This window comes from Amblyomma mixtum, chromosome 10 (assembly GCF_055824585.1).
Source record: "Amblyomma mixtum isolate Tamu chromosome 10, ASM5582458v1, whole genome shotgun sequence".
In the NCBI taxonomy this organism is placed as follows: Eukaryota; Metazoa; Arthropoda; class Arachnida; order Ixodida; family Ixodidae; genus Amblyomma; species Amblyomma mixtum.
In genome coordinates this window covers 16560295-16575416 of record NC_143021.1, presented here as the reverse complement: position 1 = coordinate 16575416, position 15122 = coordinate 16560295, and the positions used below count along the sequence as shown (strand labels likewise).

Below are 15122 nucleotides of genomic sequence, written 5' to 3'. Positions count from 1 at the left end.
CTTTAATGCCTCATCGCTGTCGACAGAAGGTTGTCAGCAGAAGGCTGCCAGCAGAGGTGTCACGATATTTCTAGTCAGACCGGGAAAAAAAGTCTTAGCGCACAATAGGATTCGAAACACCATCTTTCCGTTCTGCAGCCGAGTGTGCTAATGGCTACGCTACTTTCTGCCAACGCATATGCAGACCTCCTTGTCTAAGACGCTGGAGAGTGTTTGCACAAAGGCGTCGAATGAGACGGATGCCTCCCAAACGCCCTCCAGTGTCTCCAGCATTTAATATTCACAAACAATTGTGTACTTAATTAACATCTTAACCACACATCAGTGACACAAGCAGCAACACCGCGCTAAAGGCTTTCGCCTCACCGCACATTAGGTCAACAAAGCAAACCCCCCCCCCCCCCCCCCCCCTGAACTTTTTCGGCAGCGCGCTCTTCTGAAGTCTGACATTCATTTCTGCTAGTGGTTAAGGGCATCCGCATGTAGTCACTGCGCAAACGTTCTTCGGCAGCGTCAGCTTGTTGCCTGGCACGATTACAGCGTTGATGCCACACCGCTTCTGCTTGTCGCTTCGCTATGACTGCAGGGTCTGTCAACGCATGCTGTTGTTGCCGTCTTGTACAGTCTGCGTCACTCTTGTGCAGAGTGTTCGAGCAGTGTGCTGCAGGCAATAAAAACAAAAATTAGAACGCAGCCCATGGCTTCCAAGCAGAGTGGTCGTGGTCGCCTTCTTTCCAAGTCTCTGGGGTTCAACTTGCGCGTAAGCGTTGCCTCTAAATAGTAGAAACTGCGACAAGGTGTCGGTTTTTGTGCGGCTGAGTGCGTCGCGCGAGCGCTCCGCACAAGGGTGGCGCGGACTGTACTTTGGTGTTCAGGCTATTTTGCTGGGCGCAAAGCATCTACATCGACATTAGGAGTCCCGGCGTAAAGTGAGGCGAAGGTTGTGCGCAGCAAGCGCGGTAGCAATCCGGTAAGAGAAGCTGTGCGCGCTCTGAGAGCCACACGTGGCGTTCGTCACTGCAGGCTAGGCAGGAAAGAGAAGAAGCACGTTTGTACCTTGAAGGCTCGGGTGCCGAAGCGCAAGTGCCATTCAGTGGAAGAATATAGTCCTGAAGAAGACGGGGGGACTGGCCAACAAGTTCACAGAGAAGAATCGACCCCTTTCTCGGGTTTAAAGGCCCGTTCACACTTGCCCAAAAATCCGGCGAGCGAAGCGGATTCGGCCGCTTTTGACGCCGAGCGACGCGGAAAGCGGCGCGGCGAGGCCGATCGGGCTGGACCCATTTCCGCCGCGCGGCAACAAACATGGCGGCGCGCTTCGAAGCCGGACCCCCTGCTTCGGACTGAATTGTCGTTATTGCTGCCTTTTTCAGTGCGTTCACTGGCCAGAAATGCGGCACAGCTCTATCGCTTCCTCTCACCTGGCCTCCAAGAAACCGTTGAAGTGATAAATTTGTTTTCTGTTTTTATTCAGAGTGACGAGTCCACCGCTTCTAGGCTTAGCAGCAGTGTCGGTTTGTTGACAGTAATGGTTCCCGCCCTGACAGCCAGATGGCGCCACTACACGCTGAGTTTATTTTTGCGTCTGTGCTAGCGTACGCTGAACTAAAAGTGAGAATGTGCCTGCATGCATACGCTTATGGTACGTAGACAGCGTAAATTTATGCTCGTTTCTCACTATATCTGTGTATGCCACTTGAAGCGACGGTGTGGAAAAGCGAGAAACAGCAGCGGCGCGGCGGATCCGCCTCGCCCGCGCGTGAACAAGTGGGAACAGGTCCTTGTTTTTGCGGCGAGCGAATCCGCTTCGCTCACCGTATTTTTGGGCAAGTGTGAACGGGCCTTAACACTGCAAGGTGACAAAAAACGTCTCCTTTTTTTCTTTCCTGCCTATCTTTAGCTGCAATGACTGTGTTTTTTTCAGGATGTGTTTGTTCAGAATCGTTCATAATGCGACCTCACGTTCGTAGTGGCCCAAGTGCCTCCAGCGGTTTTTATTTGTTGGCTCAATGGAACAACTGCTAGGCTGCCGTTAAACTGCAGGTTCCCTGCCGCACCGAGCGAGTCACGTGACCCTCCTCCTTCGCCCTTGCGCGCTCTGCCTACCCTCGCACTAACTGGGCCACCGCGTCCCGTAGACCTCTGCTCCTCCGCCAGACAGCACGCCTCTGTCCCCGCTCCTCCGGCTTCTTCCCCACACGGGACGCCTTTTTCGCTAGCGACCCATTCAGTGTTATCGCAGTGATTATTGAAGTTCGAGGGGTGATTTTGTTTTTTTCTTTATTTCAGAGTGCATAGAAACAAATGTTTCTATGCACAAAAAAATTGACCTGAACTACAAAGCATGATTAATGAGTTAGACAGGCAGAGCAGAAGGGTGGGGCTAAAAATTAGCATGCCGAAAACCAAAGTAATGTACAACACCCTAGCAAGGAAACAGCAGTTCGCAATTGGTAGCGAGGTGCTGGAAGTAGTAAGAGAATATGTCCACTTTGGGCAGGTAGTGACCGCAGATCCGGATCATGAGAGGGAAATAACTAGAAGAATAAGAATGGGGTGGAGCACATAGGGCAGGTTCTCCCAGATCATGAATGGCCGTTTACGAATATCGGACCTCAAGAGAAAAAGTATACAACAGCTGTACCTTACCGGTACTCACCTATGGGGCAGAAACGTGGAAGCTAACAAACAGGGTTCAGCCTAAGCTAAGGACAACGCAGCGAGCTATGGAAAGGAAAATGATAGGTGTAACGTTAAGAGATCGGAAGCGGCCGGAGTGGGTGAGGGAACAATGTAACGTTAAGAGATCGGAAGCGGCCGGAGTGGGTGAGGGAACAAACGCGGGTTACTGACATCCTAGTTGGAATCAAGAGGAAGAATTGGGCATGGGCAGGGCATGTAGTGCGAAGGCAAGATAATCGATGGTGAAGGCAAGCCTAGCAGGGGGCGGCAGAAAGTTAGGTGGGCGGATGAGATTAAGAAGTTTGCGGGATACGGTGGCCGCAACTGGCAAAGGACAGGGTTAATTGGAGAAATATGGGAGAGGCCTTTGCCCTGCTAGCGGGAGTAGTCAGGCTGATGATGATGATGATGATGATTATGATGAGAAACAAATGTCTATGGCTGCGATGCACAACGTAGTGGAGGACTGGGGATTAGTTTCGGCTACGTGAGCATATACCGAAATGTTAATACACAGGCTACTTTCTATCAAAATTCACAGTTGTGTACAGTAGTTGGCGTTCGTTACCGGTGAACTTGCACGGCGCCCTTGCAGCACGCTTAACACCGATTAAAGTCGTTTTTCCTCACCGCCAGGTTTGGGTGCCCATTCTGAGATAGGCAGGTACTGGGCCTATTTTTTCCTTCATAAATCATTATTAATTTAGGTTTTGTGCAGCTCCTTTAGACTTATGTTAGCTGGCTGCCTCAGTAACTTTTTTTTTTTTTGTACAGACTCCTGTTACATGGAGCGTCAAGCATGACCTCAAATATTGTTGCGAAAGCAACGCTACGCTAGTCGCCGAGCCATTTCGCGGAGCCGAGGAAAGGCCATACTGTGCATGCGCGAGGAGCAGTGACGTCACACGGCGCACAGCTGGCGCGCCGCCGCCGTCGCTGCACGGGTGACCCAGAGGTGCCTCCGCCGCGCTCACCAGTAGCGCATGCGCAGTAGCGGCGCATAGATAGCGTGCCGGGGCCGCCGCCGCTGCAGCGCACTCTCCATCGCCTCTCTCTCTATTCTCGTTGCTTTTGCAATCCTGCATAGTTAACCAGCGCTAAACCACTGCCAATTTTCAATTGCGGTCGACATTGCACTGTTCACTCCGTATAGCAAAAGTGCTGCCAAGGATTAGGGCAAGACTGCGATTGCAGGGAGCTGTTCTTCAGCGAGAATGAATGGAACTTCTGTTTTCTTTGTTTTTTCGTCCAGCTATGCCGCGAGGACTCCGAGTGGGAGAAGTACCCGCATGGACTCGTCCTCAAAGTCGTCAACTGGATCGAGAGCCAACAGACAGAGTTCATCGGTAAGGGGGCGTCTACACAACATGTCTCATCGTTGCGCTCCTGGACCGGCTAGCCGAATGATTAAGTAGTGAATGAAATCAAATCAAATAAAATTTATTGAACGCGCGTGAAGGGAAACATACAGAAGGATATACGCAACAGCGTCACAAAGTCCATGGGCTGTACTGGGACCCCGAACAAGTAACAAACATAAAAATACAATTAAAACTGCACGTTCACTAATTGTACAAGGAATATTAGAAGAGGTACTTCGAAAAGAAAAGGCAGGAAAAATTGTGGTTCTGAAAATATTATTTACTACTTGACTGAGAACGTCAGACACCAAATGACAAGTTTTTAATCGGGCAAAGTAATACCATCAAAACCCGGACCTGCTTGAGGTGTGAGATCGTTAAAGGCACTTCCCCAGTAATCACAGAGAACAGTGAAAAAAAATGATACAATGAATCCTGGAGTGAGATACAGCAGCTAAGTAATTGGAAGTACGGCAAAAAACTCCCTAAATGTATTAGGAGTAGGGGGTGGGTCATTATAAATGGTACCATTATATCTGATTGTGGAAGTACAAGAATTTCATGAAAGTACATGTTAAAAAAACCATTTGGAAGTTCTCTTTTTTTTAAATGTTATTTTCGTGTTTAGTAAAAAATCGGATTCATAATAACGTTTTTTCGCCTTTTTTAATGGCCACTTTAATACGTTAGAATATTTTTTATTGCGGGATGCCAAAAGGGAATAAACACCTGCCTTTTAGTATTTTTAAACAGGTTTTATTTTTACGCATGTATTCTAATAAAGAATTCGTTACCCAGGCATTTCAGGGGAATCTGAAGCGTTTTTGCATTTTACATGAGTAGTGCAACCTGATTTAGCATTATTAAATAGAATGCAGAATAACTTTAGTTCTTCCTCTGGTCCGAAAGCGATAAAATGGCAGAGAAGTAGGGGTGTGCGAATATCAAAATTTTCGAATACGAATTGAATACGAATAGTTGGTTCCGAATATCGAATCGAATATCGAATAATCAAGGACAGACGCATTTAACCACTACAAAACATTTATTTCAGCGCCCAAGAACATTACAGCTCAACTGTCGATGATTAAATGAACACCAGAGGTGTCTGTGGCTGCACAAAAAGTACCAAAGTCTCGAACATTATTCTTAAAAGAGTGGAAATATTGATTAAGGCTAGCTTGCCATCAGCAGAAAAGCGCGTTGCTGGGATGAACATAAAAGGTTGTCGTGAAGGAAAACCAGCTGCTCCCCATGGTCAGGCAGAAGTAGTTCCCTTCTAGCTGAAACGACTCCTCCAGCCACAGAAAATGCCCTCTCACTTCGCAGTGACCTGACACGTATTGCGAGGTACTTCGTGCACAGCTCTGACTATACCAGCTTCGCAGGTATAGCCACAAAAAAGCTCACCAGCGCAGTAAGCTACGGCACTTGAAGGAAGAATTTTCCTTCTTCCAGCGCATTGCTCTGGGCGCCGCCATGTTATGTATCTGTCGAAAGGGCTTGCGGACCGAAATGAACGCCGGTGCTCACAATGAATATTCGGCTAGATACGAATATTCGCGTCCGGTCGAATATTCGAAACAACACGAATACTTGGATTTCGAATCGAATACGAATACTAAAAATATAATATTCGAAATATATTCGAAAATTTCGAATATTCGCACACCCCTACAGAGAAGTTAATTGAGCTGATTCGCTCGATATATTTTGTTTATTGAAAGCAGTAGTAATATAGCACGAATCAATTAGAAGGCGGTCTGAGTTGAATGCAAGCAAAATTGGAAAATGGTCAGTAATATTGCTATGAATGACACTAGTGGCTGGCGGCAGGGTGAAATTAGATAAAGCGCGTTCTAAAAGTGTACACGTTTCAAATGAGGACAGCCTAGTTGGAGACATTATGAACGACTCAAAACCGCGCTGACTGAAACAGTCAGAATAAGCAGAGGCAGGGTTGGAATCAATAAGATAATATTAGTGTCACCTACAGTTACATCGCCTTTATTTTCATAATATAATTTCATGAAGACGGTATCGAGGCTGATTATAAATTCTGAGACAGCTGAAGAGGGAGACCGATAAATGCATCCAAGTATGAAGCACTGACGTGAACTTGTGAGAAATGTTCCACCAGTTTCAATACATACCAATTCGCAGTGTGCTACGTTGAAGAAAATATCTTGTCGACGTGCGTAAGATATGTCAGGTGATATGAAGCTGGCAGCATCACCGTGAGTATCGGACGAACGGTGACAACACTCGGCGTGATACGAAGGAAACCCAGATAAATTACGATCACCTTTAGAGAGCCAAGTTTTAGATATGCAGGTGTAATGAGCTGACTGATTAAGCATAACGATAAAATTAGTTATACTCTTGCAGTTCTTGCGCAAACTTCGCGCATTGAAATGGAGCAAAGATCTACAGTTCAGATGAAGCAGTCATTTAAATTTTTCAGGTGATGTCAACATGACGAAATATTGTGTGCAAACGCACGGTTGATGGTAAAAATGCGCATGTCACGTCCATGAGAAAATGCTCAGGTCTGATTCGGAGGAATGCGGTAAACTCTTCTATCAGATGACTTGCTGGCATTGATCTGACAGTTATCGGTCCACAGAAACCGGCAGAATTTTTATTTCTTCAGATGAATAGCCTTTGAAAACTGCTTCTTCTTGTCGAGTGTAAAATACTTTTCCGCGTGCACCGTTTTGTTCTATCCACTAAAAAAACAAAAACAATCTGGATTAACTGAAGGCGAGCCTTGCGTGCTTTGCGGAAAAATTCTTTTTTTTTCGGTCCCGGGAGCAAGAATGAGCCATAATATTCTCTGTTGCTTTGAGTGCAGCGCGGTGAGCCGTCAAAGCAGAAATCTGAACCCACAGCTGAGCAAAAATGCTGGTTTATTGTTCCTATATTGTCAGAGTGACTTTGCACGGTAATATTTCCTTTGGATGAGTAAATAAAATTACCGAAGACACTTTGGAAATTCTAAAGTGTGCTTGGCGAAAGCCTCGTCCGTTCTGCCTCCCTTGCTTTCTCATCTGGTGACATGTTAAGTCGTCGCATGCGCATTCGCTCTTTGTTCTTCTGGCGTTTGGTGTTGGGGGAATCCGGCGTCCGCTGCCGCTTCCCCGAACCGCTTGGCGCGGAATCACGGGGCCGCTTCGGAGCCATGCGTCTCACGCACTCCACTGCAACGAGACGTCTGGCGAAGGAGCGGCGGTGCAGCTGGCACCGCCGGCGCGTGCGCGCTCGTTCTACCGCTACTGTGTGACGTCACAGTTGCTATGCACAGCTGCGCCCCCCACCGGCGCGCCGGTTCAGCGCCATCTTGAATTGCCGGTTGCAAAGCAGGGGAGGAGGTTGCGCCGCTGCGCGGAGGAGAGGCCATAGTTGGCACGATTCCAGCGCACGGACGGACACCGCGAGCATGAGCCATAAAAGGCTTTCGCCTTAAAAAATAAATGCGCATTTGGCAACACACAGATCGGCTTGCGTGCAGGGTCAACGTCTTGAGACCATATCGCAAAGCACAGCAGGCGGAGAGAGGAGGCGAGCGGGACGTGGTTTGTCCCCTTCCTTTTCTTTCCCTTGTGAAATTATTTTTTCTTTGCTCTGCGGTGCCATGCTTTTGAATGTTTACCAAGTGATGGCAACGGCAGAAGGAAGGAGGCGAAAGCAGACAGAAAGCCAAAGACAACACACTTAGAAGGTTGTCGCTACTTTAGTGCTTTTAACGACATCTTGGTACCGCGCATAGGGTGCACAATTGGTGAGTTCTTCTACGATTTCTCCTGAACGATGCGTATTCCAAAGAAGCGCAGTGGCAAAGATTTTAATGGCATTACGTCACCCAAGGGCAAGAGGTAGAAACCGACCGAGGAACCAAGTGCACTTTATGGACAGTCCTTAAATGCGTTCTGGAGCAGACGGGTGCTGCTCGATCGAATCGAACTCATTTTCTTTGTTCTCTTTTCTGTTTTTTTTGCCCGTGTTAGGGCGCGGCTTTCCAACTGCGTCGGCGTGACCGTTTGTGTGTGCTTCTCTCTCCAGAGTCGACGTCGCGCCTGCTGGTGGAGCTCAGCGAGGAGATCCCGTGCCAGCGGCCCCTGGTGACCTTAAAGGGCCGCTTCTTCGCTACCGAACGTTTCCCCATCGGCGCGGCGGACAGTGAGTGACTCTCGCGTCTCCTCGGAGCCTCTTTCCAGCGCTTGCGCTGCATTCACACAACGAACTGAACCTTACTTAGAATTGATGACATCAGCTGGAAAAGGTGTTAGAGTTTTAACGCAGTTAAACCGTGTAGACGTACGAAAGCACGTGTTTAGCCTGGTTGACCCATAGTTTTGCTTTGCTGGGTGGTCGGCACGCCTGGCGACGATATTAAGGTGAAAGCCTTTATTGGCTCATACTGTCGTCCGTTAGCACAGTGATATGTTTTGCCGAGCTAGTAGCGTGTCCCACCAGGCATCGGGTCCAAGAGCACCGCCGCTGTGCCGAAGGAGGAAGGAACGTGGGCCGGAGACGGGGAGTAGGGGAAGTGAAGGAAAAACGCTTTATACACTTATTTACATAGTTACATGATTATTTACATTATGTACATAGAGCGGGACTGAGAATGGATCTCAGTGGAAGGGGAACGTCTTCGTCAACCGTAGTCGACTGGAGCTAGCAGGCTTCTCTCGGCCACACTCACGGCCGAGTTAAATATCGTTCGGATTCCCCAGATCCCTGGCTGGGGAATAATGTTCGACGAGCACTGTCCAATCGTATGGACCGAAGGGGACGTTCTTGTTACCACCCACGGCTGGGCAGGTGCGGGATTTTCCACTCTTTCGCAGCTGGGTCGATGAGAGGGGGAGATGCTGACTCATCCAGCCCTGCGGGAAAGGAATCTCCCGAAGTCTTCCAGCAGGTGAATGAACTTGCTTTCCCGCCGATTGCCCAGAACGCGAGTCGGGGACTCAGAATTCTTCAATTAACCACCAGCGTGACCGGCGCCGGCACGTCGCCTCCGCTGTGGTCGCTCGGACAATACCTCCGGCGCGTCTCCGGCCTTCGCCGCTATAGTGGTCACCTCCGCTCAAGGAATTTCGCTGGGGTTACTGCTGACAATGGCCCTTGAGTCCCAAGGGCGTCCGCAGAATTTTTTGCAGGGGGGGGCCCCGTTGGTGCCCCGGGGGGGGGGGGGGTATGTTCGTAGCAGAAAGGCGCTATTTGCGGAGTAAATTTATTTATTTATATATAAATAAAAATTAAACAAAATGCACACATGAAAGAAAAATTACAAACAGCAAATTAAAGCGCGGCTAGGAGAGGTACATTGGAGTTTATCAACGAAGAAACAACTAAAATTAATAAAAATGCAAAAAGATGCTATATCACTTCGTGGAGAAGAGTGCTCAGTCTTGCTGCATACGGGTTCTCGACTCACCCGGATTGATGACCAGCACACAGCACAATATGTTCACAAACACGCAACTACAGTCACTCAGTCAGTCTTCCTTGAACAGCAACTGTAGGCGCCTCGGATTTTTCTGGGCGAATTGCGTAATTACACGTGTGATAAATTCACTTCTGTGCTTAATTACACGCTCTCGGTGCACACTCATCATACACATTGATTGGAAAAACTGTTGAACGCGTACGTTGAAAACAAAAGATGACTATATATACAACGAAAACTTATTTACAAGATAAATGCACGCTCGCAGCTTCATACACCTCGCTCCATCTTGCTTGCGCATCCGCACAGTCGAGCAACCACACACACACTGCTCTCCGCTCGTTTTCTCGTCCGCTGTCTTGGTTGTTCTCAGCTTCGCTGACAACCGGCCACTAAAAACACCCAAGCACAAACACAGAGGCGCGCACACGTGCAAGGGCTTACTTGCCGCAGTATCCCCGAATGCGCACTTTGCGGGTGAAAGGAACGCCGCGCAACTTCCGAGGGGAAGGGACACTCGCCACTCCAGTCGGAAAATTTGTTTTTGTGTTTTTATGGGGTTCAGAGCCCCAAAACGACTCAGGCTATGAGGGATGGAGTAGTACAGAGTTCCGGGTAATGTCGACCACCTGGGTCTCTTTACCATGCACTGACACGCACAGTACATGGGCGCTGTTGTGATTTGAGGCCCAGCCAGAGGTGACAGGCGAGCCAGGCAGGCGCCATCGGGCTGCGTTGACCAAAGGCGCTGGTTTTCGCAGAAGACGCAAAGAACGCTGGTGTGGGGGCGCCTCGGGAGACTGCGTCGCCGTGAACAAAAGCAGCTAATCCCCTTTGCCGGAGATTCTGAAAGCGGCGCTTCTACCGAACTGCGCTACCCGTGGATCGGAGGAGACAGCGAGCGGCGGCGGCGCCAACTCATCGCCCGCTTGCCCCTGAGCAGCCCGACAAAGCGGGGGTGGACACGGCTGATTTTACCTTCCCTCCTTAAGAATTCATCGGTGACCGGCGTAACGATAGGCGAAAACAAGATGCCCCGTGCACTGTCTGCCTCCGTGTCGCTATCTCTCTAGAGATCAAAGAAACAGACACCCATCTCAAGGCGGCTCGAAACACATGCTCGCCGGTGCCGCTGTATGTCTGGAACAGGTCGCCCTTCAGTAGAGCTAACGATGGCGTGGTTTGAAAACGGCGGAACGACGCACGCCCGGACGCGGCATTTCGCAGATGTGACCATGCGGGGCTGCTTTTACCCTTTTGACTGAGCGCACCACCGCCCCTGGCGTGCGGCCATCACTCACGGTTCGAGTGAGTGATTTTCCAGGGGGGTGCAGCCGCCCCCCCCTTGCCCCCCCCTCCGGACGCCCATGCCCTTGACATTCCTGCTACACTAATCCGCTGAGGCTCGGAGGGGCATTCCAAGCATCCCACTTCCCACCGCCGTCGCGAGGTTGTCGGCCTCGTTGATTGTTCACGGTAGCTGCTTGATCGGGCCCACGTGGTCAGAAGTACGGTCACAACAGCTCGTCCGCCGCCCGAAGAGGTCTCGTAGTGGTTGCAGCCAACGCTGCTGCGCGCAGAGACCTGGAGTTGTGTCCGTTCGGCTTTTGGTCACAGCTGGGCCCAAAGGTTCTTCTTGCTTCGTTGACAGCTGTAACGAGCTCAACCAGCAAAGTCCAAAGCCCAACAAGCAGAAAGCGCCAAACCGACTTTAAGAACTGCCAAGCTGTTTTCGGTCAACAAAGTCTCTTTAGAGAAAATGAGCTGTCGCGTGAAATTTACTTCCGCCTCCGAAAGTTTCCAAGTTTGACCAAACCAGAATACACAGAGCTTATTTAGCCAAAAGGGAAAAATTTCCTAAAATTTTGGGGGGGTGCCGTAGCACGGTTTATGTCACAGAAAGCCACCGCCCGTGAGAGCACAAAGGGAAGGTGGAGCTGCTGAACACACATACAAAACAGACAAAAATGATTCCCGCTAAAGCAAAAAACAAAATACAAATTTGCATAGCGGATTAACGTCCGGGGAGTCAGGAAAGGGCATTACACGGGAAAGCTTCGGCTGAGGCCATCAGCGTTGCCATTACTCGCACCTTTCGGCAACGCATGTGAACTGAGTCCCGCAATGCCAAGCTCCGAAATTTCGCTGTCATTTCGCATAGGAGAGTGTAATGAACAAAAGACAAAAAACAAGCATTAAACTGAATATGAGATTATGCGTCATATCCGCCCCTTGCGCGGCCGTGGTCCGAGAGCTGCTTTAGCAGATGAGACATTACATAATGCTAGGAATTTCAGCTTGCATTTCTGTACAGGAGAGTTAAATGAACAAAAGAAACAAGCATTCAACTCAAGACGGGATTATTCCTCGAATCCGTCTACAAACAGCGTTGCGACTCAAGGAATTTACTGGTTCCTATTTTTCAGCCGCCCCCTTCGCGGCCGCGGTCCGATAGCTGCTCTAGCAGGTGCAACAGGACACAAGGCTAGGAATTTCAGCTTAGGACCCTTAACTGTTCCTCGTCCAAGTCTCGTGGTTCTGAAGTTTGGCTGACGCTCAGAAAGCAGAACGCGAGAAGGGAACGGACGAGTGCGAATGCCGTGCCAGCGTATCCGTCTCTCTCGGATCGGGTTCGCGCGTTGCGTTCTCTTGGCTTGTGTTCCCACGGGGCGGGTGCGAACTCTTGAGCACCGAGGTGCCAAATTGGGGCGGCTACGCGGTTCGGATTTCAGTCGAGCAGTCAACAAGAGCCGCACTTTCCCCTTAATTAACTCTTCCCGTTTGGCCACCTCTGTGCGCTGCCGCTCCGTGGAAACCTTCGCAGGTGGTTTGCGTGGCGCGTCACTAGCAATCGCTGAACCATTACAGGTAAAGTCGCTGGCGTTCGCCTCACCATGAGTTTGTAAAATTGCCTGTTCTAGCTCACCACCGTGAGAATTTATAAGGCTTACAGGGCCAAGTTTGCCCTCTTCACCCGCGTGCTCTGCTGGCGCTGCGAATCCTGGAGCCTTCGAACTGGTGAGGACCTGCGCAGCGTTATCTCCAAAACTAAGGCTCTTTTCTTTGGGCAGCATATCCAAGCGATTTGATAAAATTGAGGGATACTGCATAGGCAGGTTTTGGGAGACGGCTGCCTTGGTCAGACGCAGCTCGAGCGGGCTCTCGTTCGCGACGCGGGCAGTAAGTTGGTCGTGTTGGATACCTTTCCTATCCTTATACTGGCGGTACAGCAGGCCAGAACGGAGCTGGAAAGGTATGTTCTTCCGTGACACACCTATGTCACTTTGGTGACTCAAGTTGCGTAGAGATTGTTCTTTCTCTTGCTCAGCGGTGAACGTTTCTCTGTCCACACGAAGGAGTTCGAGAAAGCCATCTGAGTGGGGCAACACTAGATTCGTTTTCAGTTCCTCACCTAGCCCCAGCTCATCACTTGCGCCTACTTCGGAAGACTCACTATAGCCTGCACTATTGTCGGTACTCTTTACCCCTGTGCTACCAGTGAGTAAGTCCTGGGCTGGCTCGTCATTAGGTAGCGCGGAGCCGTCACAGCTTAAGTCGCCGGCGTTCGTCTCATCGTCTGTTTGTAACAAAGCCTGCTCTAGCTCATCACCGTGAGAATTTACAGGCTTCGGGCTTACAGGTTGAGGTTTTCCCTCTTCAACCACGTGCTCTGCTGGCGCCGCGACCTCACGAGCCTTCGAAATGGTAAGGACCTGCGCAGCGTTATCTCCAAAACAAAGGCCTTTTTCTTTGGGCAGCATATCCAAGCGATTTGAGAAAATGGAGGGATGCTGCTTAGGCAGGTTATGGGAGACGGCTGCCTCGGTCAGACGCGCCCCGAGCGAGCTCTCGATCGCGACGCGGGCAATAGGCAAAGACACACTGGTTTCATTGGAGCATAACTCAATTTCGGGTGTTTGGTCGCGAGCGGCTGTCGTTCCCTCATCGTTAAACTGATCATTGTTTCGAGGCAGCGCTGAGGCGCATTCCTCGCCTACAATAGAACTTGCAGTTGCCGCTTTCAGCGCGCGACTGCTTTCTGGAGGACGACATTTTTGCGCTGCGCCTACGCCTTTCTGGGTTGAAAGGGAAATCTGCGCGGCATCGCGCTTTTCAGCTAACGCCGCGCTCTGGCTTGGAGCTCCACAGTCGCTGTCAGGTTTGCCCTCTTCAACTACGTGCTCTGCTGGCGCTGCGAATTCACGAGCCTTCGAAGTGGTAAGGACCTGCGCAGCGTTATCTCCAAAACAAAGGCCCTTTTCTTTGGGCAGCATATCCGAGCGATTTGAGGAAATCGAGTGATGCTGCTTAGGCAGGTTTTGGGAGATGGCTGCCTCGGTCAGACGCACCCCGAGCGGGCTCTCGTTTGCGACGCGGGCAATGGGCAAAGACACGCAGTTTTCATTCACGATTTTAATTTCACTTCGCGCCGAAACCTCCTGATTTAATGTCGAATTCCTCTCGGCGCGCTTCGCCAGTAAAATTTGCAACTCCAAACGCATTAAAGCAAGTTGCCTTTCATCGGCTTCCTTGAGACGAAGGCGTTCTTTTTCTATCCTGTCAGCCTCCTCCTTGCGTTCTTTTTCAACCCTGTCGGCCTCCTCCTTGCGTTCTTTTTCAGCCCTGTCGGCCTCCTCCTTAGCGTTCCTGATTCCCTCCTGAATGACTTCCCAGGTCTCCCAAATTTTTTCACCCTCCTCCTTAGCACCACATTCCTTAATAGCCTCAATCAGCTGCGGCTTTCTGTGACTTTTCCTGGCCTCAATACCCAGCTTTTCACACAGCAACATCAAGTCTGGCTTCTTTAGTTTGCCCAAATTCATGGCAATTCTCGAACGAGGACTTTCAAAAATAAGCTGCTACGTGAAATGCTTTAGCGAGCACGTGCAGAAGATTAATCTACAGGTAGTGATAAATTTCCAGAGTTATCAAGCCTGGCAGATTCTTAAAGAAAGTCAAGCGCTCACCACTGCTGAAGCCAGGACCAAGCGTGGAAGATCCCGCCGCTGCCACCAGTTGATATGTTTTGCCGAGCTAGTAGCGTGTCCCACCAGGCATCGGGTCCAAGAGCACCGCCGCTGTGCCGAAGGAGGAAGGAACGTGGGCCGGAGACGGGGAGTAGGGGAAGTGAAGGAAAAACGCTTTATACACTTATTTACATAGTTACATGATTATTTACATTACGTACATAGAGCGGGACTGAGAATGGATCTCAGTGGAAGGGGAACGTCTTCGTCAACCGTAGTCGACTGGAGCTGGCAGGCTTCTCTCGGCCACACTCACGGCCGAGTTAAATATCGTTCGGATTCCCCAGATCCCTGGCTGGGGAATAATGTTCGACGAGCACTGTCCAATCGTATGGACCGAAGGGGACGTTCTTGTTACCACCCACGGCTGGGCAGGTGCGGGCTTTTCCACTCTCTCGCAGCTGGGTCGATGAGAGGGGGAGATGCTGACTCATCCAGCCCTGCGGGAAAGGAATCTCCCGAAGTCTTCCAGCAGGTGAATGAACTTGCTTCCCCGCCGATTGCCCAGAACGCGAGTCGGGGACACAGAATTCTTCAATTAACCACCAGCGTGACCGGCGCCGGCACGTCGCCTCCTCTGCGGTCGCTCGGACAATA

At 50.2% G+C, this 15122-nt stretch overlaps 1 protein-coding gene across 2 annotated transcripts in view; it reads left to right on the top strand.

The window, feature by feature from the left end:
• LOC149325211 (hydroxylysine kinase-like) overlaps positions 1-15122 on the top strand; it is a 106581-nt gene that overhangs the window by 42787 nt on the left and 48672 nt on the right. For both annotated transcript variants that reach the window (XM_089564061.1, XM_089564060.1), the window contains exons 3-4: positions 3935-4028; positions 8106-8222. In XM_089564061.1, coding sequence (XP_089420187.1) covers positions 3935-4028; positions 8106-8222 — 211 coding nt within the window. The remainder of the gene's footprint in view (positions 1-3934; positions 4029-8105; positions 8223-15122) is intronic.